Source organism: Leptidea sinapis, chromosome Z, assembly GCF_905404315.1.
Source record: "Leptidea sinapis chromosome Z, ilLepSina1.1, whole genome shotgun sequence".
Taxonomy (NCBI): Eukaryota; Metazoa; Arthropoda; class Insecta; order Lepidoptera; family Pieridae; genus Leptidea; species Leptidea sinapis.
Window position 1 is genome coordinate 6767065 of NC_066312.1, and position 23874 is coordinate 6790938.

The 23874-nt window shown below is 32.9% G+C and overlaps 1 protein-coding gene across 14 annotated transcripts in view; it reads right to left on the reverse strand.

The window, feature by feature from the left end:
- The window catches only part of LOC126978278 (basement membrane-specific heparan sulfate proteoglycan core protein), a 225620-nt gene that overhangs the window by 81153 nt on the left and 120593 nt on the right, over nucleotides 1–23874 (reverse strand). Inside the window, exon 2 of one of the 14 annotated variants that reach the window (XM_050827025.1) lies at nucleotides 14552–14674. The exons of 12 other annotated variants lie outside the window; for them this stretch is intronic. In XM_050827025.1, the coding sequence (XP_050682982.1) occupies nucleotides 14552–14627 (76 nt within the window). In that variant the 5' untranslated portion in view covers nucleotides 14628–14674. Of the gene's footprint in view, nucleotides 1–14551; nucleotides 14690–23874 lie in introns of those variants that run through there. One more of the 14 variants, XM_050827026.1, reaches the window with a different exon arrangement.

The following is a 23874-nucleotide window of genomic DNA, read 5'->3' on the forward strand; positions in this document are numbered from 1 at the left end:
GGTAAAATGTTAGAAAAACGCGAGACAACATGGAGGCTTTGTAAAAAAATAAAGATTTTCAGCGACACCTTTAAGGTTGTTAACATTCTGGACGGTGTTAGCCTACGTGATGTACTTATCGTCATATTTCCACAAGTACTGTTAACTTTTAACATTAACTCGCTTGAATTCTATAGTTTATATGGGTGTGTTACGTTAAAGTAATGCATTTTAATAAGTCCAGCTATGTAGAAATGAAGGTCTTTTATCTACTAAGTTCTTATATTCATTTTTCTCTTGATATTTCATGATTTAATTTCAAATAACGTAGTATAAAAAAGTAGCTCCAAATTATATATATATAATATATATAATGATACTTATTATAACACATTTTTATTTTAACATTTATTTATTTATACATTGTAACATTTAAATGTATACATTGTGATAACAATATGATGGTACGGTGTCACTCCGACTTACAATAGATCAATTTTAATGTTTTTCTTTCAAAGGTACTAAAAAATTCATCTAGATTTACCACCCACGAAAAAACTTAATTAAACAGAAATATCTTCATGATGAAATGAAGTCACAGGCGGGGTCCATTCATAAAAAAACAACGGCTTAGGCAAGGAATTTGCTTTCTTTTCACTATGCTTAGGCCGATAAAAAAAAAGTTTTATAAAACGAAATTTGACGAACAGCTAGCTCATGCCAAAAGGATTTTGTAAAAGTCCGTTCCGTTGTCCAAAATTAAAATCATACACATTTTTGTAATAAAACTTTACTTTTACTATTTATAAAAATCATAGTATCTTTTATGCGACACTAATCAGGTATTATGAAATATTGAACTGAAAACTTGTTCAAGGTCTGAACAAAAGTCACTTAAGAGTTCTTTAAGCTGCCAAGATGCCTAGATGGAAGCCTATACGACGATCGTTGTAAAACAGTAAAATAAGTTTAAGTTTTTGACTTGTATTTTGTGTTTTTTTAATAATTATTTCACTCGTAATATGATTACATGCATTGTCTAAGTATTAAGTATACTTGTATATTGTGATCGACATACATATCTACAATTTTGACTATTGTAACAAAGCTGTACATAACATTTACAAAAATGTAAGTAAGTAACTCAACCAATATATCTCGAAGATAAATCCAAGGACGCTCTTAATACATATTGTTTGACAAATGACACAATCTGATTTATTATTGAAACACCAACGATATGAAATATAATGTATGTGGTTAAGTACGAATATTCAACTTTTCATTTAGCGAAAAAGCTCTGTTATCCTCATGTTTAGTACAAATCAAATTAAATCCAAATATTTTATTGCAAGTCACATTTTTACAAAAGGGTGGTGACATTCAATGGGTAGACAATATGTGACTTGAATTGCAGGGCGCAAGGGCACAGCAATGTTTTACATAAAATTCTTTTACATATATAAAATACAGACAATGCCACTATTATTTTTAGTATAACTATTTATTTCTATATTATAATTAATTCTCACACTTAGTGTAATTAAAATATTCGGGTAAATCGTAGAAGCATTTTGAAACTAAGAAATTTTTAAGATATTTCTTTTAAATAGAAAAGGCTTCTCTTTATTTTTAATTTCGTTTGGGATGTGATTATAAATTTATATTGCCATGTGGGGAGGGCTCGATGACACTTATGATATACTTGTATGGGGTATTTTTAGTTTGTTAAAATTTCTATTATTTCGCTTGTTGCTTGGTAGTGTTGAGTATAAGTATAAGGATTGGAGTTGCAATTTCTTTCAAGTTAAAACTTCTTCGCGCCACGGCGATATTGTGTAGGAGAAAACTAAATGGGCTTACGCGTCACGGTTGACCTTGAATCACTCGTCACATGTTTGTATGAATTATTTACCAATGACTGCTCTATGTACTTATATAACTTTGTCGTCTCGCATCTAATGTCTGACAGAAATTTGGGCATTTGACATTTTAATAACCGCAAGCCGAAGGTTTTTTGATATGATGAAAATGATCCGAGAAATCTTTAATACTGGATGAAATATGTTTAATTCAATTTATTAAATTCTATTTGGTTAATGATAATAATTATTCTTTTTTAGGTAAAACTTTAATAATAAACGCAACTCTTATAATTAGTTGGCAAAAAATTCTAATAAGAAAAACTTCGTAATATATTCATTTAAAACACAAAAAAAGTTTTTTTGGAGCGGAAATGTTTTCATTTCTGTGGTGCAATATATTGTGAGTGAAGACACCTTCACACAAATAGTTTTCTGGCCCCAAATTAGGCAAAGCCTCTACTATGGGTATACGTTTCTTCTACTACTACTAGGGTAGTATAGGCATCGATATATTTAATACAATTTAAATATTTAAATATACATCAATACATACATACACACATATGACTCGGAAACAAAAAGTGTTTGTGATGAGGTTCGAATACGGAATGTCAAAATAAAATTACGATTTGATATAAGGATGTAAAAAAGGCAGAAAAGGCTTATAACTTTTCACAAAATTGATTTCTTTAGAATTCTTTTACATGTCATTACCATATACTATAGATACTACTACCGCTTCGAAAACAAATGTCGCTTTGAGAGAGAAGGAGCGGCACAAGAAACACTCCCAGCATTCGTTTTTAAGAGGTATAAAGATAATAAGTGTTATTCTTATAGCAAATATATAACTATTTTTTAAATTAAAAGAGACAAATCCAGACACTTCTTTTAAAAATAAATTAATAAATATAATTTTTGCTTTGTAATGCTAATAACAGTTATGTTTGGCGAAAGCTATTGTGTACAAAATCAATGCCGATACGACCATAGTACTAAAACGAATTGCTGATTGCCTTTCATTTCACTGATGTATGTATACACAAATTTTATTAGATAACATTCAATCAATCGATTTTTTATAAATTTTAAAATATTTCAAGCTATTCAAGTATTCTAATTGTTTATTATTTTGTAGGTAAAATTTAACTCTACTTTTTACTGATGTGTATTGTGTGAACCATACTGAATTTATTATATAGTATAATTATATTTAATAATATAATATTGACCCACTACTTACACAAATTATACTACCCCAAATTAGGCATATAGCCTGTGTTATGTGTTGCAAGACAATGATATATTTAATACTTTATACTTACTTAAACATACAAAAATACGTATAAACATCCATGTCTCGGAAACAAACTTCCATATTCATCATTTAAATGCTTGCACCTACTGGGATTCGAACCCGGGACCTCTACCTTAGTAGGTAGGATCGCTAACCAATCGGCTAATGATGTGTAGTAAAAAAAAGCGGCCAAGTGCGAATCGGACTCGCCCATGAAGGTTTCCGATGCAGCAAATAAATTATGAAATTAAATGTTTATATTTTATAATTTGAGTTGATTCAATGAAAGGTAAATTGCGGCTTACGATTTGTGACGTATTAAAAAAAACTATTTGATCTCGTTCAAACCAATTTTCGGTGGAAGGTGGCATCGTTTTTATCATTCTCCTATTTTCGAAGTTACAGGGGGGGGGGGGGGGGGGGCACATTTTCTCGCGCAAACTATTCAGTTAAGAAAAAGAAAATTGAAGACCTATCCATAGATAACTCGTCTGAGTGGGTGAATGGGTTTGAATAAAAAAACAAATTGAGTTTCAGTTCTAAGTATGGGAAGCCGCAATTTTTTTTCCCATTTTTGTGTGAAAATGTTAATGTGGTTCCCAGAATACATCTACTTACTATGTTTCAACAGTATAGCTCTTATAGTTTTGGAAAAAAGAGGCTGTGACATACGGACGGACGGACAGACAGACAGACATGACTAATCCATAAGGGTTCCGTTTTTTGCCGTTTTTGCGTATTTGGCTACATAACCCTAAAAAGTGACCAGTAGGTCTGATACTGAAACCATATTAAAAACAATATTTTTTTTTTGAATTGGCGTTATTTTGTGTAAAATCATAATTGTTTAAAATGTTCTGAATTAGAATCTTGAATTATTACTTGTTCGAGCGTTCGATGAGTCAACAACTCCTGAGGTTGCCACGCGTAAAGGAAAAACATGAGTTTAATTGGATAACTTGGTTTTCACGTTAAAAACTAAGACGGAAGTTTAGTCCAGCTATCAGCGGGTACCAATTCTTTGTGAAAGACGCATTTTACCCGATGGCACACCACGCACGTAGACTGACAGAACTTATCGGTATTCATACAAAAGAAGATATATGTTTAATAAGAGGGAACAAACAGACAGGAGGTTCACGTGATTCGTGGTGAGGCAACTGCCCATGAACATCTGAAAACCAGGGGTCAAGAAATGCGTTGCCAGCCTTTAAAAATATATTATTATATGTTCTTCTTAAGAGTAACCACTACATATAATATTTAAAAAGGCAACAATTAATATCTTGACGCACAATAAAATCGTTAAAACTCAAACATGAATATAGAATTTTCATTAAAAAGAATAATAGGTATGTATGGTGGAGTAATCGAGTAACATATAGAAAAAGAGAGAATAAAATTTTCTGCCGAGGACAGCAAACGTCGAAAATGTGTCGGTCTTAGTGAGTCTTACATGTTTGGTGTCAAGACATCTGGCCCGTGGGGTCCTGAGGCGTGGAGAATGTACAAAGTACTATCTAAGCGGCTCAATAGAACTACTGGAAACCCAAGCCCTGGCAGCTATTTCGGTCAACGGAACAGTCTATCCAGCCAACGCGGAAATGCTGCAGTATTCTTGGTACACTTGGCCGTATTTATAGTTTTAATTTAATGTAATCATATTGTTGTAAATAAAGTTTTGTTAACAAAAAAAGATTTGTTTTATTTGAATAAATATTTTTATAAGAAAAAAAAATAGTGTAATGATTGGGGGTCATTATTAGGGGCCTTGTTCCTTAAAGTAAAAAAAAAAATACTCTTTGAATAAGGACTAAACGGAATACATGTTGACATTCAATTATAACAATGCAATGCCCACGCTACCGGCACGACGGCATAATAAAACAAAATTAACATTACATAAAGAAATACCGGCAAACCGTGGAATCGTCAAATAAATTAAACTTTGTTATAAGTAGGCTTGAACCTGGCACAGCCTGTCCCCTTATTACCAAATTGTCTCCGGTTTTACGTGATACCACTTCTTTGCGTTAGTACCTTGAGTTAACTGCGACATTTACAACTTATAAGCGACGTTAGAAATGATTATCCTACTAATATTATAAATGTGAAAGTTTTTATGTCTGGATGTATGTTTGAACTTCTTTAACGCAAAATCTACTGAATAGATTTTGATGAAACTTTACAATAATATAGCTAACACACCAGAATAACATATAGACTATAATTTATAAAACTAAAGCGTGAATTATAAAAAAATATAAAAGAAGTGTGATTGTTACTAATGAATACAACTAGCGCCATCTCTTATCAACTAGCAAGCACAAGATCAATACAATTACAGTTTATATGGCAAAACAACCTTTGCCGGGTCAGCTAGTTATTGAATAAAACTTATGCCAGGCTTATATCCTTTCTTACTTTTCGTATTACATTTATTTGATACATTTATACGGTTAACTAGCCGTTCCCGCCCGCTTTGCTGGGCGAATTTTAAAAGGAGGAACGTTGTAATTCGAAAAATAAGTAGCCATAAACTATCTAGGATAAAATTTGCATCGAATTGTGGTGGTATCATGTCGATACGATCAGTGGTTTAGGCTTGAGGCTCCCTCAAACAAATACCATTTTTATTATATATATATATATATAAAGATTTGAATTACGGTAAATACTAGAGCAATCGAAAATTTATTTTCATTCATATAGAACAGTGTAAAATAACTATATTTACGTTATAATAATATTTTCGATACCTTAAGACACATTTTTTTTTAATATATCCATACTGACCTTCCTAATAAACACGAAAATATATTTCTAAGGAATATTTTAAAATCAATGTCTTACTTTTGTTTGTGGGCAATTTATTATGTGTTATAATGTTATTTAAATACTCAGATTCGTTCAAAAGCGGGTGAGTTAAAAAGAAGAGCTGAAACATGTTTATTATGATTGACTCTATATTAATAATTAATAACTTAGCTTTGCAACAGCAACGGAACAAATTGCTCGGAACGTGATAAATATAGAACAGTGCCGGAAACATGCGTTTAGGCTTAAGGGTCGCCTTATAGTCTAAACATATGGTCGGATTTGGTACGGTTTGACCATCGAAGGATCCGGAGGCAATTATAATAATTTTGAGGGATGGACAATGCAATATTCCATCAAATATGGCCCGCAACCAGACCGCGACCGATGGTTCGGACGTACAAAATCCGATCATATGTTTAGGCTATTAAGATACATTGCAGGTTGTGGTTGTTTTTTTTTTATGAAAGTAAGGACGAGACGAGTAGGACGTTCGGCTGATAGAAATTGATACGCCCTACCCATTACAATGCAGTGCCACTGAGGATTCTTGAAAATCCCAAAAATTCTGTGCGGCACTACAATTGCGCTCGTCACCTTGAGACATAAGGTGTTAAGTCTCGTTTGCCCAGTAAATTCACTACGTGCCCTTCAGACCGAAAGATAGTGATGTTTACACATTATTACTTCACGGTGGAAATAGGCGCCGTCGTGGTACCCATAAACTAGCCGGCATCCTGTAGAAAGGAGCCTCCTACTGGTATGTCGAATTTGGTCAGAACCTATTTATGTAGTTTTAAATGTTCTTAAAAGCGAATCAAAGAAATTCGTTATCAAAGATTTATTTGTGCCCTTTAAGGCGAAGAGTAAGCAGAAAACACGCAAACAAGGTGTTTCAGACAAGTTTTGTGGTGAAAATATAGCATTTGGAGCTATAAACACTACTTTATCCTGTTACACATACCCTTAAGTCTTACTTGTAGGTTGCTAATGCTTGCTGTTAGTTAAAGCTAACACTCCAGAGCTATCATGAACTACCAGTTTTGTTTGCAATTAAACAAGTTTTTTCTCGGCATGATGCATTTGTTTAGTATACTGCTCTCATAAAAGTTGTTCTTATAGCTTTTACTTTTTTGTGTTGGTACATTTATTAAGATTAGTAATCAATAATGAGGATTGTAAGCAATTTAACTGTTTGCGCCTGTTAAAATGTTAAATTTTCGACGCAAGAATTTTGAAAATAGTGGCTTTGTTACATAGGAGCCCTAAATTCATATCGCTCAAGGTCGTCGGCATTTAGTGTCGCCTTAATAAGTTGTAAGAGATTGGATACGTATGCCTCCTCCTCTTCCAAAAAAAATGCTCTAAAAATACTACAGTACTTCTTAGTGCCACATTTTTGAAGTTATACTACTTTAGGCGAGATATGAAAGAATGATGAGAGTGAAATTTTAAGATGCGCGCGCATCACTGTAACACAAAATTACCAGGGTGAAGTTGGTACCTAAAATTTTCTGACGTTTGCGTCATTCGTTATTTTTCTTTTTGGTTTCTTCGTCTATTGTTAGGACAGGCAAAGGGTTCAAGGCCATACAGCCATTATCATTATTTAATAATTAATTGTCGAAGCCATCTTTGTAAGATTTTTTTACAAAATTGTTCTTTATAAAAAAATTAGAATAGCAAGAGGAATAAATCATTTAAATGATTTTTGCTTCATTAGACCAAAGAAGTATAACTTCTTGCGTGCATATACATAAGTACACACACACTTTTTTTATTATAAATTCTTAATCATGATATCGATATTGTTGTATGCCCTGATTGTATTTAAATTCAAATATTTTTATTCAAAATAGGAATTAAAATTAATTATTGAACGCCAAAAACTACCGCACTTTCGAAATAAACGGACGCAAGAAACTCAGCGGACTTTTGTTGTTTGCTTAAATTGTATAACTAGTGTGTGGTGAAAATACTTTAGAGGCGAGACATGTTATAGTGATTGATATATGGCTGTTTTCAATAACCTATCTATCCTTAGTTTAACTTACTAGACGTAGACAAATCTATTCTTTTACGCTTACTTACATTTCTATATATAGATAAGATATTGTCATTAAACTGTGACAGCATTGTATCCGTTAGTTAATCAAGGGTAGATAGGTTATTGAAAACGGCCATTTAATTGACAGAAGGTATAGTAAATCTATCTTTCGTTAAGAAACGTCAAAAAAATCTAGATCAACAAAAACGAAACAGATAATAACATTATTATTAATTCAACACAGCTGTTAAAATGAAACTGATCACTTAATAAAAGTATCACATAGACGTCCCATACATATTTGTGGAACATTTACGAGAGAATATACAATAGCGTATTAATGAAATATGCAAAACATGCCAATCACGACACAAAGCTGTTCTTAAGGGTATTTTATGTTACAAACTGCTTACTGGGGTTACTGACGATACATATTTAATGTAATGGATTGTGGACACACACATTAAAATCTTTCTTATTTTATAAATACAAGCTTACAAAGATTACTAACGTTTTACAATTATTTACAGTCTTGACGAATGACATATGAATTCGAAAATCGAAAACACATTAGTACGTGCGGGCGAGGCTCTAACCGGGGGCTCCGTGCTGTGCCGTCCACTGCTGGATAAAGGCCTTCCTCAAAGATCCCGGTCCTGGGCTGCCCTCATCCAACCTGTTCCAGTTATTTTGACCAGGGCATCGGTCCATCTTGTGGGGGGCCTACCAACACTACGTCTTCCAGTACGTTGTCGCCATTCGAAGACTTTACTACCCCAACGGCCATCTGTCAGTCGACCTATGTGCCCTACCCACTGCCAGTTCAGTTTCGCAATCAACTGGGCTATGTCGATGACTTTGGTTCTCCTACGGGTCTCCTCATTTCTGATTAGATCTCACAGGGAAACTCCGAGCATAACCAATGCCCATTCCATTGCAGTCAGAGATTCCGCATATGGCCTCTTTTGAATGCTCTTATAAGTCTTTTCAATGTATGACTTATGGAGCCACAACCTCTCAGGTGTATCAAGATTTACGAACCATGCGCCACTCGAATGGTTGGCTCAGTGGAAGAGCGATCAGAGTTACCATTGGTTACAAAAATTTCACTAATCCCAGAAGAGATATCACTTTAAAAATAACAATTTGTTTACATTCCACTTACATTTTTCATAAAGTATTGTTTAATAGGTCTTGAAGCTCTTCTGTTATGTAAATCCTTAAAAATATTTTTGCTGGGTAATCTTTCGTGAAACGGGAAACGCCTCTTTCGCATTAGAGTTAGATCAAGTGCATTTTCATAATGTTAACATTAGTGAGTTTTAGCTTTCTTGCTTATAAGGCTGCTATGTCATTACGGTTTGCCTTGAATAGGTTGCAATGAATATATTTCTGTAACGTTTGTGAATTTAGTTAGTTTGCGTGTATATTTTGTATGTGTAAATTTCTAAGAATATCAGTAAAATTTATATGTCTATTTGTAAAAACAAATATCATACATTCTTTCTAATGTTTTTTTTTTTCATTTTTGTTTGTTTGGCTAATGGCTGGACGGGTTTTGGAATGATTTTAACTTCTTCTCTATCAGATCTTATTATATCAGATAGCAGCAGCGAGCTTTAGACGCAACATAATCTAAAATTATGAACAAAAGGCAATTCAAATGTCAGATTACTATGAGAAGTAAACGTAAAATTTACTCCGACTGGTGTATTTATAAAATGATTGTTAAGGTATTTCAAATATTTTTTATTGGAAGTATAAGAAGTAGGTATATTTTATTGGAAAAATAATCTATTTAAAATACTATCAAGGAAATTTATAAATGATTTCGAACATTAATTTCATAAATTTTCATCCCTCATTAAAAAAAAAACTTGTCTTACTATCGTCATCATATTCTAAATCTAATACTTGGCTTGTGGTAACTAAATAAGACACCAAAAAATTATTTATAGTTTAAAATTTCTGTCAAATAATGCGCTAACGATCACGAAACATTGATAATATTACAATAGTTGTTACAGCATTGTTAATTACCAATGATAATAAACATAAATTAAATTGACAAAATGATTGATTCAATAATACAATATTATTTGGTCGAAATAAAAGATAATGTTACGTCAAAATTTATATTTAAGAATCTAGAATCTAGAACCTCATGCGTCAAGTAAGCCCCAAGATAGTTTCAAATAAAAAATACCATCCGCTAGGTTGAACTTATAAAATGCTTTGAAGCAAACAAGTGCCACACAAAGGAGGTTATGAATATTAATCAGCTCGTCATCAGATCAATTACCTCGTGACCAAGTATCAGGAAGATAGATTTTCATACCGGGACCTATATTTTATGTCTAATGATGCAAGGAAATATGATTATTAATTGTATTATTCTGTTACTGAACTTAAAATTCTTCTTCTTCTCAGGCATGCTAAGTCCTACATGTTGTGGGTAGGTGGTTAGACTCGGTTATGTAACGCTCGATCGAGTAGAGTTGGCTCGAGTCGAATAAGGAAAATTAAAGAGGGCTTTTCTAAATATTGTAAATAGTTATTTAGCCGCACTTAACGCTTTTAAGTGAACCATTAACATGTGACACAAACGTGGTTGAATCATAAACATACTAATGATATGGCCCTCGACTAGTAATTAATATTTTTAATTATTTATTATATAATATAGTTTACAAATTTTTGAGTAACTTTTGATACTTCTCATAATTTAAACTCACAAATTATTGTTATGTGATAGTTTCAAGCAATCAATTAAGTATTCAAACTGTATCCCAATATTTTGACTCCCACTTATTTACGGAAAGAAATCGGATCTTGTGCGCAAACTACAACAGAAATAGTTCTACGACTACTCCAAACCGTGTTTTCACTGATACGGATCGGACTCTGATCGGACGTTGTGCGAAAGCACTTTCACAGTTACTCGAATACGCTGAATTATTTCCATTAGACTGAACGGAAAAAACCAAGTTCTGAATCCAAATAACTCACACTTATATCGTAGTAGGTAAAATGTTTCGATGAGAAATTAATTTAACGGCCGTTCCCAATATACTATCTACAGATAGAGATAAATTAGTACCTTCTACTGTCAGCAATTAGCTGTCAATAATCTGGAGCTGTCCCAATATACCCGATAAGTCATGCTTATCGCCTTATATTGAGATGCGTGAATTGCAATTTCCATACAAACTTCTATAGCTGGTAAGCTATCGTCGTCCTATTGACAGACAGCGTGTACGGATAAGGTGAGTTACCGTCGATAAGTTTATTGGGACAGAAAAGTCAACGATAGTTACGATTTTTATCTCAAGTAAGAGATAGACTGAATATTGGGAACGGCCGTTAGTAACCGAAAATATAATCCTAGCCATTCTGTTGAATGACTACAAAGAAAACTCAGTCATGCTGATATAACTGAATGAAGAGCTGGAAATCTGAATATTAGATAGGTCTTTATTGCATGTTGTAAGCGCATTTAATTTCATCCATCGCTTGGAAGGCGTGTTTAATCATATTCTTCGGTCAAATCGAGGGAGCTTTATAACAGACACAGGCATAAATAGACGCGCCGGATTAGAAAATTTAATTTCAATCTCATCTTCGCGCTTTAGTACCGAGTATAATGTACGCAAATTACTAATGAATAAAAGATTCTTATTTCATAAATTTAATATCCAATATTTTTGCATGATCTAGAGAATTCTCATTTCTAGTAATTTACGCTTGAATTATTCTATTAGTTATGATCTCTTATCAAATTATGTTCTCATGGAAACTAAAAATTCTACATTCAATTCTAGAGGAGGCCTTTGTCCAATAGTGGATAAAAAATGCAACAGATAATTTAGAGGCATTACTCAGAAGAGTGTTTCTTGAATAGCTTGATGTTATTAATTGGGAAGCAAAAATTAGTACTCCCCGTGATAGATGCACTTAAAGTCTAACATCTGTCATGCTTCAGCTATTCCGTAAACTACGCATACGAGTATTATAAAATCATAAGCCTTCCATTTCTGTACATTGAAAACCTTAAAAGAACTTGTACTTATACGTTACGAAGGACGAAAATGTGTGTTTACACGCTTCTCTGAGAAAAGGCTAATTTGTCGTGACAAGCTCTCGCTAAAATTTAATATTTTTGTAATTCCAAAGTTAATTGAAAAAATAAGCCATTCCAAAAATAATAATAGTCAATAAATAAAGCGAATGATAACTTAAAAGATTTTTTTTCACGTTTACACGTTTCTTTATAATAATTTAAGTTTTTGAGCCACAATTTGGAGCCATGGTCCGTCTAAAAATAATTCACTATTTAGGACTACGGCAGGATCAGTGGGCGTTTTGAAACAGATTGCGGTCCACGCTTACAACAAAACATCATAATTATTTCAAATTTCCAGTTAAACTCGATTTTACACAATGTTTTTATCAACGATTATTTCAAATCAATTACGATTAATAATATTTAACAAAACTTTTTAAGGCGAATTTTGAATATGAATAATATGAATGTTTGAAAATATGCATAACTGTATACTCGTTTTCGTAAGTTAACTATATTGCCAGAATAGCCAAGCAAAGCAACATTGATTCGCTTCAAACGCCGGCAGTTTACTGACTACTAGAAAAAAAAATACCGATCGAATTGATAACCTCCTCCTTTTTGAAGTCGGTTAAAAATGAACGGGACGCTTGCTCGTATCCGAGTGATAGACGCCGCTACTATAGCTACGCCTCACTCGGATCCGAATGGTGAGCAAGGTATGTGCTATGTAACATGGTCGAGCTGATACGTGGGTGCTACACTAGAGCTGAGAACAGTATATCATGTGTGGCTCGATCAGCGCCTTATAGAGCGCTAGAATGTGGGTGGCTTCAAGCATTCCTCGCTCTATTATTAATTTGAAGCTAATTTGAATTCGCCAACCTTGAAATTGGTAATTGCGCTGGAGATTCCAATTCGGAGTTTCTTCTTTCACGGGAAGTGATCTGAAGAACTGATTATATAACGATGTGGTTACCCTTAAAAATCGTACAACCTAATATTACAGGAGATGTGGGTGGCAGTGTTCGCTAACTATTAGGTGACCATATTCATAGTTCGCATGAAAAACTTTCAGTCGGCTATGGTTTATATTGACAGCCATTTCATCGAGAATCGAAAAAATTACTAGTTGATAACAAAGCAAACCAACCGATCATTTCATACATAAAATCACGGTTGAGTTAGAATTAAAAAGCTGTATAGATTTAATCGCATTGCTTTTACAATACTGTAATAGATGCTTTCGTGATGCGTGTCGCTCCATACTTAGTGTAAAAAGCAACGAATGATACATTCGGATTATAATACATGCTTACGCTAATAATCATTTCATTGGATAGTAGGGATGGCTTATCATCATCATCATCACCATCACCATCAGCCGGAGAACGTGCACTGCTGGACTAATGCCTCCCCTAAAGATTGCCAAGATGATCTCTCCTGCGCTGCCTTCTTCCAACATCTTCCGGCGATCTAGACCAGTACATCGGTCTATTTTGTGGAGGGCTTACAAACACTACGTCTTCTTTCTGCGACTTTCGGTGTTGCCATTCTAGGACTTTACTGTTCATAGAAATATGTGCCCTGCCCACTGCCACTTCAGTTTCGCAATCATTTGGGCTATGTCAGTGTCTTCGGTTCTCCTATGGATCTCCTCATTTCTAATTAGATCTCGCGGGGAAACTCCGAGCATAGCCCTCTCCATTACCCCGGAATCGCTTACGATAATAAAATGATAAATAGTTCGCAATCAATCCTGTGATCCAATACGGCTAAGGATATGCAATTTTCGTTTGATAAGCGATAAAAAGCCCAGAGAATACTTCAACTTGAAGTATGAACTCACGGAGACCAGTCAATGAGGCCTAAGGAATAAGATATAATGATGAATTGCTCGCGATGGTAGTATTCGATTCTCAGCAAACTACCGCGACTACTAATTAGGGGCATGGTTTGATGTAAGCTCTTATACTCACAATATTGAACCGTTTGCATCAAATTGTATGTTTTATGAGAAGTGGAATCTATACAATAATCAGTCATAAGTGAATATCCCAATAGCTGACTCTAAGTCAAAAGATGTAACAATGCCCTAAAGCGTAGGTTACAGGAAAAGTGATGGTAGCTATCTATTGGCTAATTCATGGAGTAAATCATGGACTGAATTTTGAACAATGATGGTGAAATCCGAACTTTGTACGTTTATTTGTAATTCTGCGATACCATTCAATCAACTTTAACCCCTCAATAAGTAAGTTCTTAGCGATACATGCTTGCATTCCTCCGCAGAAGAGATTCATTTCATTCCATTAAATAATAGGTCGAACATCCGTCGGGTTTCCAAAATGAACACAAGGGCTTCCCTTTCCTCTTTGCACTTCATCTCGTGCTGCAAGACAGTTGAAGCATTGTTTCTTCTCAGATGGCATAGGAAGAAAGCTGATCTAAATAAGTATAAAATACATCAAAAAAAAACTTACGTCTTATGACATTCTGAGCTTGCAGTGATACCAGTAAACAGCAGAGGAACAGTAAAGTCCCTTTTAGAATGGACATCGTTGCACTTATTAACTATTGCATTTGTTTTCACTTATTCGTTAGTTCTAAAAAAACCATAGGTATCAGACAGCACCCCAAATTTGAGAACCGCGATCTTAGCACTTATCTTTAAACCGGAGAACATTACTATTGATAATTCATTGATTACTATTGATAGCTAAAACGCCTCTCGCTCAAATTCTTCGCGAATACAGTAAGTTTGTTCAACTTTAATACTAATTCAGAGCTTGATGTATTCGGTAGTAGGCTGGTCAGATATACAGAAAGCGTTATTAAGCACTTAGCAGGTAGTCAATCTGAATTAGTAAAATAAGTAGTTTTCCATTTTTTTTAATTAACAGGTTATATTTATAAGTTGTACTTTTTTTTCTTCTTTTGTTTTTTTTTGTTTTCAAAATAAATTAGGGAGTATTTTTGAAGTGAAAACTTCTTTAACGGCGTTGAGCACTTATCTTGGTAATGGGTAATGTTAAATTCGCGTCAGGACACGTGGCCTGATCGAAAATTCGTAAGACAGTCGTTGAAATTATGGATGAAAGATTTATACTTCTTATTATTTCGGCTATTTCAATTTAATGATCATACGGTCTTTGGAACTGTGTTTGAATCTCAGCCGTGAAATATTTTTACAGTTTTCTATGGATGAAAGTTAATTTTTCTGAGAGACTATCTATTTAATGTAAAATAATTGTAATATTTCTGAAGTGTTAAATTCATTAAATATATAGATAGTAAATGTATAGATGAATACAAAATTTACTAACAATCAAAACTCCGATTATTGTAATATCAATCTTTAGATTTAATAGGAAGCTATAAAATTAAATTAAATATATTCAAAGACAGTAATTTCGTGTCTTGAATTTATCTAAAGTTTTTATTTAGGATATACTTAGCTTGATGTTGGAAGATTTCATCAGAAGCGGACGTACAAGTCTCATAAACACGAAAGATAAAAGTATTAATAATGCACACATTGTAGTGGTTGATAATGTTTTCGTTATCAAGACGTTGGAGCGCATACTAATACTTGTAGTGTGATGTTCATTTGAGTTAACTGTGCTATACATCTTCTAATCATTCACAGGAATCAAACCGAAATATTCTTAATTTAACAGCGACTTTATACTACTGGGAGGCTCCTTTGCACAGGATCCTGGCTAGATTATAAGTACCACAACAACGGCGCCTGTTTCTGCCGTGAAGCAGTAATGTGTAAACATTACTGTGTTTCGGTCTGAAGGGCGCCGTAGCTAGTGAAATTTCTGGGCAAATGAGACTTAACATCTTATGGCATAGTTATAATTATATTTAACTACACAAAATATATCGTATGAAGTCTTGACGAGAAAAAAAAAGTTAATTAAAACATTGTGTTTTTAGTACACCTGATATGTTAAACAAATGATATTAAATGTTCCAATGTCAAACTAAATCAATGGCGTCTGCGCTGGCGTTTTAAAATAAAAAGCCCTTGAAAACAACATCTGGTTTCAAATCCCTCGCGTCATAGACATTTTAAAATATCGTTTTATTACTGAACAAACCATAGACTAACTGTGTTACTTATAAACGCGAAGTAAAGTTATTCCAAGTTTAATACTTTTGTCCTTACCTTTGTCATTACAGAATTACATGACAGGGAGATGTAATTTTGAACTTGGAATCATTTTATTTCGCGTTTATAAGTAGCACAGTTAGAATATACCATTGTATAGGCGATCTGACAGTCACATTTTGATTTGCCAATGTGTGCGTTAGCTAGTTTGATATTCAACATACTAAAGAGCTCACAAAGAAGCTAATGTCAAGCGTGGCTCGGTTTCAGTTACTATAGATGTCTAAATGTCTATAGTACAAATACTGTTGCAAGACTAACTATTAATACCGCATAGAATACGAAGATGAATTAAAACAGTGACAAAAGATTATCTTAAATATTGTTTGTCGTAAACCGTAAAGGAATGATATTAATATGTGAAATGATGATAGATAATCTTGCATAAAATATTCTCAGGATTAAATTAGGTATTGAATAAAAATATATCGTCCTATGGAATGTAATATACGCCTATTTAAATATTAAAAGTAAAGGTTTTCTACAAGGAAATTGGCATTGGTAGCAAAGTACTAATCTACATTCCAGTATATATTATAATGACAATGCAAACTATTGTATTTGACGGTTACTGAAATGAAATATTATATTGAATAATGCAAGCTATAAAAAATACTATCACCCAGTACCTAAATAGAACAAGGCACAATTTCCAGCAACTATTTTCGTAACTCGTTTACAAAGTATACAGCAAATGCATTAAAATTATTATAAATATTAACTCAAAATGTTAAATGCCAATTACACATCAGAGATAAATTATCCGCACTGAATGAAAAACATTTCTTGTAAAACAAACACAATACTCGGCCAGGAAAATGTGTCATTCATTTTGTGTCTTAATGGTGAAAGCAATCTCCAATCTTAGTGCATCTTATGTCTCTGAAAAAACAGCGCTGTATTATGCTGACAATGAAATGCCATGCAGATTTTGCCACTAATGAATAGGCATCCATTTTAGTCAGTGAATTATTGTTAGTTTTAATAGTGACAGTAGAACCCACTTGATAGAAGAAATACTAATTGAAGAATTAATCAAATACTTTAAAATGTTTAAGAATCGTTTGAGTTAAACAATAAAGCCTTACGGCCTTACAAATAAACTTGGTATAAAGTTATACCTGATAATAAACCAAGAATATGCAAAATGTTGACCATATCGTTGACAACACTGTCAATACAAAGATAATTCTGAAGTTTTCCGAATGGCGAGCAGCCCTGCAAATAAATGCGGGAAAAGTTATACGTCCAAATAAATCAAGCATACGAAAAATGTTTATTTGTAAACATTTAGCATATTCTTGGTATATTCTCAGGTATAACTTTATACTTAGTTTATATGTAAGGCCGTTAGAATATATAATTGATGTTCTTTTTTCGATTAAAGAGGCAAAGGTGTCTGCCGTCTGCATTAGTCGTGCTGACAATAATGTCCTTTAAATCGCCCTAGCAAATCGAAAGCGTAATATCTCCAGTTTCTAAAAGAAAAAAATATTGCACAGCCGTGGGAAACATTTTTTATCTGTTTTCATTCATGAAATAGTTAAAGCTTTAAGATGATAGAACAGCATCATTCTCACGAGTATATAACAACGATAGAATAAAATTTAGTTCCAAATCGAAGATATTTAAACCTCAAATATAAATTTATTACTGGAAAATGAGATTAGTATATTTCTGATAATGCCTAAACACTAACGAATCTTAGGTTATTCAGGTAAGTTGGAAGGTCGAGGCAAAAGCGAAGAAAGGAGCTAAATGGCATAATTAAGATGAACTCATGCAACGCTTAGTCATTATAAGGTAGACCTGGGTCGACAACTCTCAGCGTATAGTTGAATACAAATTAATTTGTAACACTTTAAATTTATCCAAGTAGCTTGACTGGTCCCGGGTAATCTTAAGTTTGATTAATTTTCTAGCATTACCCGTAACATAAACAAAGAATGCGAAAGAACAATGGGTTCACTTGTGGAGAAGACAAAAGTTTTCTTATAGAGGACGGGGATATAACGCGTTACACCTCAAACATCTGCACGTTCTAGCGACATTAGTGTAAGTACCAAACTTGCAGTAACAGAAATACAATATCCTAGTACTTACTCTGGTGCATTTTACTGTACGAACGCAGGTATATTAGAAAAGATGAAACAAGTAATTTGGACTTTGTGCTAAGTAATGCTTTTAAGTTTGGTTGCGCCGCAATTGTCTATTCTCTTTGTTATGGTAAACTATAGTGCAGATAGTACCTGTAGAAATTGAGATTAATGATTTTTTTTATGAAAAGACGGAACAAGACGAGCTGAACGTTCAGCTGATGATAATTTATACACCCTGCCCATTACAATGCAGTGCCACTCAGTATACTTGAAAAACACAAAAATTCTTAGCAGCACTACAATTGCGCTCGTCACTTTGAGATATAAGATGGTAAGTCTCATTTGCCCAGTCATTTCACTAGCTACGGCGCCCTTCAGAGCGTAACACGATATGTTTGCACATTACTGCTTCACGGTAGAAATAGGCGCCGCGCCCATAATCTAGCCGGCATCCTGTTCAAAGGAGCCTCCCACTGGTAAAGAGAGATATCTATAGACAACAGACGCATTGGTATCCTCGGAACCTCAGGTATGTCTGTCTATTGTTTCGCCATGACTTATTTTCATTTTTAATATCATATATTTTCCTACGCACGCGCACGCGCTTATACAAAGTTTTTGATTAGAGTAAGATTATTGGTAAACATTTTGTCCTATGTCCGATGAATAAAAGGTAAAAAGTATTCTTTGTCGGCAAGAACAGTTCCTCTACTTCGACCAAAGTTTATCTCGTCAACCCAATTGAAGGCCATTATCAAGCAACAAATGTGATGTGCATAAATTATTAGATGTTTAAAATTTTGTCTTTCTTTGCTTGGTTACCTTCAATTAAGCGCGAAGACTTTTTTTTCTAAAAGTTTGGTAACGCGTTTCCAACGGTGATTCCATTTGTTTTGCAGAAGAATGGAGTTTGCTTGTTTGTTCTCCGCTTCCAAAAAGGAAACAATAAGTTTAACCCTAGAAAATTGAATAAGGGATTTACAACTCGAATTAATATTCATGACGCTTAGAATAGAAAAATACATTGTCATGTTTTTGTAAATCAAAGCTCAACTATTAAAATTATGACAAGAACATTGAATAGAGACAGTCAGCAAATGACTCAAATTCCGTATTATCAAATTTGTCTCTGCAAAAAGCTTTGTGGGACACTTATTTAGAAACTGATATTAATTTTACGTTGAGTCGCAATCGCGTGTGCATGGTTGATTTAGTATTTTTGCTTGGTACATGTTTAAAACTAGTAGCGAGACAGCAATAAGTACTTATTTAACTTAATTTGTTGTTTAAACGTATCTATCGAAAGTTCATCAAAGGCAACTAATGTTCAAGTTTGTATATTAGTATTTTAAAATTATAAGATAAAAGAGAAAAGTCAAATATATAAGAGCATAAGAATTTGTTATGTTTTCAAAGTGATAACCCTCACTTCTAGGATTAATACACAATTAATATTTGAAAAACAAAATTTGATGTACGATGCCATGAAGCCACAACCCGAGAGTTGAACAAAGCATTCAAGATTTTATGACGAGACGTCACTCCAACGGTTAGCTAAGTTGGTTAGAGCAATGGCACGAAACGCCAGAGGTCGTGGGTTCGAGTCCCGCATCGTTCATAAAATTTGATTTATATATAAGAGCTCCGTAAAAAGAGACATAAAAATATTATCAGCATTTTTATGTTTAAAGGATAATGTGTATTTGTAACTCGTGAATCAAATAATTAGATTTAATCAGAGCAATGATGAATTTCTAATTTCTTAATAGGCCTGATGTGATAAAACTGTGATTAAATTAATATTTATTTATCTTTTAATTCTGGTTAACTTTTGTATCCAGATGAAATTAATAATTTAGTATATAATATACACAATTAAGATGTTTAATAAATAATCGCTTCAGCTTATTGCTTATTGTCGAGACAGCGGCAATCGGTAAATAGTTGCTCTTTATGCAAATCTGAACATCGTCACGACAACCTTTAGGTTTTGTCTTCGTAAACTTTATGTACCTTGCTACTAACGAAAATAAAACAATTAAGTATGTCAAAACTGTTTCAAATGTTCATATAATGGCAATTATAACTTACAAAATAATACTTTTAGTATTTTAGTTTTAATTGGTTTTAGATTCGTATCTGAATTATAAATCATTATTTTAAAATTATGAAATTTGACTCTTCAAGTCTAGAATTGAACGTTATGGACACAGATCAATGCAAACAGTTCTGCTTTGACATTATTTTAAGCCTAGAAAGGATCTATGTTCGTTTACAATTGCAATCTAAATGTACACTGAAACAGCATAGGTAAATATATCCTATAGCCATCAAATTTAGCAATGTTTAGACAATATTAACACAGTGGCTATTATTAAATATTACATCTCGATATGTGTATTGACATTGTATACCAGAATTATTTCCCAATAGATTCGTTTTGACAAAGGAATTACGCCAATTTAACGTACAACCCACATGATGTGTGTTTTAGACTATGAAAGGGAATTCTGTGACAATATTTCTCTGCAATTACAAATGTTATGAAATTTCCTTACACTGTAATAATTAGATAAAAAGATTTTCAGTAATTGTTAGGACCTTTTTGGATTAGTGAAATCTTGTGATTACGCGTAATTGAAATGCTTATAGCAGTAGATATACTGATACATTTAACTTATTGTGCAAAATAAGTGCTGTGTTTAGCTTATAAGTGAAATTGAATGGATTTAGTGAAAAGTTCAATGTGTTTATACCGTGCATTGTTGAAATATTGCTTTTGTTTGATTATTAAATTATTGAAAATAATAATTTGATTGTTTTTAAACATTATAAAGTTTCAAATTTTAATACTAAATGATCTAAGTTTTTACTTCTATCGGCAGTCTCCTCATTTGCATTTTTTTTATGAGAATAAAAGACGAGACGAACTATACGTACGTGGTATCTGATATGACATGTCCATTACAATGCAGTGTCGGTTAGTGTTCGTATTTGAACCCAGTATTCTGAACGTCACATAGACGTAAGAGGCAATTTCTCTACACAATAATGCTTGTATAGTATGGCTTCATGTTAGAAATCACGTCACTTTTGTATCCATTCTATTCGCATCCCATGCAAATAAAACAACCACAGGTACTTCTCCAAATATAATTTAAAAAGATTTCTTAATTGTGTGTAGAACTACTTTTAAGGATATTCTTGATTTTAAAAAGGCATAAAGGCATAAAAGGCAATTATTTTCTCAAAATTGATTCCTTTACAATTCTATTTGATGTCATTTCTAATAACTACTAGATACTACTACCGCTTCGGAAACAAATGGCGCTCTGAGAGAGATGAAGCGGCGCAAGAAACTCTCCCAGCATTATATTTTTGCGCTCTTTTGAATAAAAATATACAATATTGTACAGTCATTTCTATCGCTATAAAATAATCACAATCTAGTCCCAGGCTGTCCGATCATATATATACAAATAGGCTGTATTTTGTTACAATCGTCAAGATGCATTATAAAATTATGTACTTTTTCCCCAATGCACATAAAATTCCACCACAGTAATTATGGCTTAAACTCTCCTCTACAGCTAATGTTACAATTACATATAATTGTATTTTTAATATAGATGAAAACACTGATATCTTCTTTTCAAACTTTCTTAATTTTAAAAAACAAATTTATATTCCTCTTCAAAATTTATAGATTTTAGATTTTAAAATATCACATGTATTTCTTATAGTTATGTTGTGCCTACCTATAATTTAAGTACATTTAAACTATTTTATTATATTTGTTTAATTCTTAGTGCATAAGTTAATAAATTGTATTTAGTTGGTAAGCCTTTATGAATAAATAAATAAATAACTCAATAAAATAAAATAAAAGTTTATAATATCGAATTTCAGGCAATCAAAAAAGAATGTTTCTAAAAAAATTAAATTCGATAACAACATACATTTAGAAATACAAGTCTTGAGAAAGTTTGCATTGCAACTTGAAATTTCACGTAAAAGTTAAAGTAGCCGCAGTTTGTTATTTATGGGCGAATTTTTAAGTGTTGCAAACCAAAAAATACCGCATGCAATAATAACGATAAATTGAATAATTGAATTTGAATATATAAATATATATATATATATATATATATAAACATATAATTTGAATGATACTTGAATTTGTCCCGAAAAATCTATTTGTAAAACTTACAAAAGTCTTGCAATTAATAGCTATAACACCCGACTATCTTATGAACTGAGTGATCAGATATAATATTATAAATTACAAGAATTTAATAAGTATTATATTCGATTGCCATCTTGCATATTATTCTGTTCCATCCATAGTTAATCTACCAACTACAGTTGGCTAAAATTAAGTTTATTTTTTACCTCCTGAGAAAGTTAGAAAGCTATTTTAAGCTATTCTTTCAATTTGATTTCTGAACGATGGCGGACATATGAAAGGAAAAACAAAATTGTTGTTTTAATTTAATTCCGAGCATTTTCATATTTATTCACCTTTTAAACCTTCCTGGACTTCCACAAATAATTCAAGACCAAAATTAGCCAAATCGGTCCAGTCGTTCTTTTGAGTTTTAGCGAGACTAACGAACAGCAATTCATTTTTATATATATAGACTAGCTGATACCCCGCAACTTCATCTGCGTACACACAGGACAAAAGAAAAAATAAAAGAACACTCACAATACGCTGTCGCAACACTTTTTTGTAAATAATAATGTGTTCTGCAAAGCCATGAATACTTTTATCAGCACACGCGATCTAAAAAATATTTTATGTAATTTTTTTTACACCTCCGGTAACATATTGGAGTTTTATTAAGGATCCTTAATTTAAAAAAAAATATAATATAGCCTATATCACCCGGGGTTAGTGTAGCTTTCCAACGGTGAAAGAATTTTTCAAATCGGTTCAGTAGTTTCAGAGCCTATTCAATGCAAACAAACAAACAAACAATCAAATCTTTCCTCTTTATAATATTAGTATAGAAGTATAGATAAGATATAAATATAAATTCAACTTGTGATGGTAATATTTTTTTTGGATGCCCGGGTTCCCATTATAAATAAAGACAACCCGTCACGTGTTAAACGAACATTAAATTTTTAATGAACAAGGCGAGACATGAGTACATGCGACATACATACATACACGTGAGTATACCTAAGAATATAATAAACATGATAAGAACTATATAAGTAGTACTCACGTCTTTGAAGATAAATTTTAAATGAACATACTTTATTTATTTACAGTGTCACTTGCTACATCTTTATATATATAATTCTTCTGTGAGTGTGTATGTCACTGAAGTCCTCCTAGACGGCTGGACCGATTTGGATGAAATTTTTTGTGTGAGTTCAAGGGGATTCGGGGATGGTTTAGATTCACAATTGAACTACCTCCTAAACGGCTGGACCGATTTTGATGATATTTTTGTGTGTTCCAGTGAATTTGAGATTGGTGTGTGTCTTCAGGTGGATTCGAGAATGGTTTAGATTC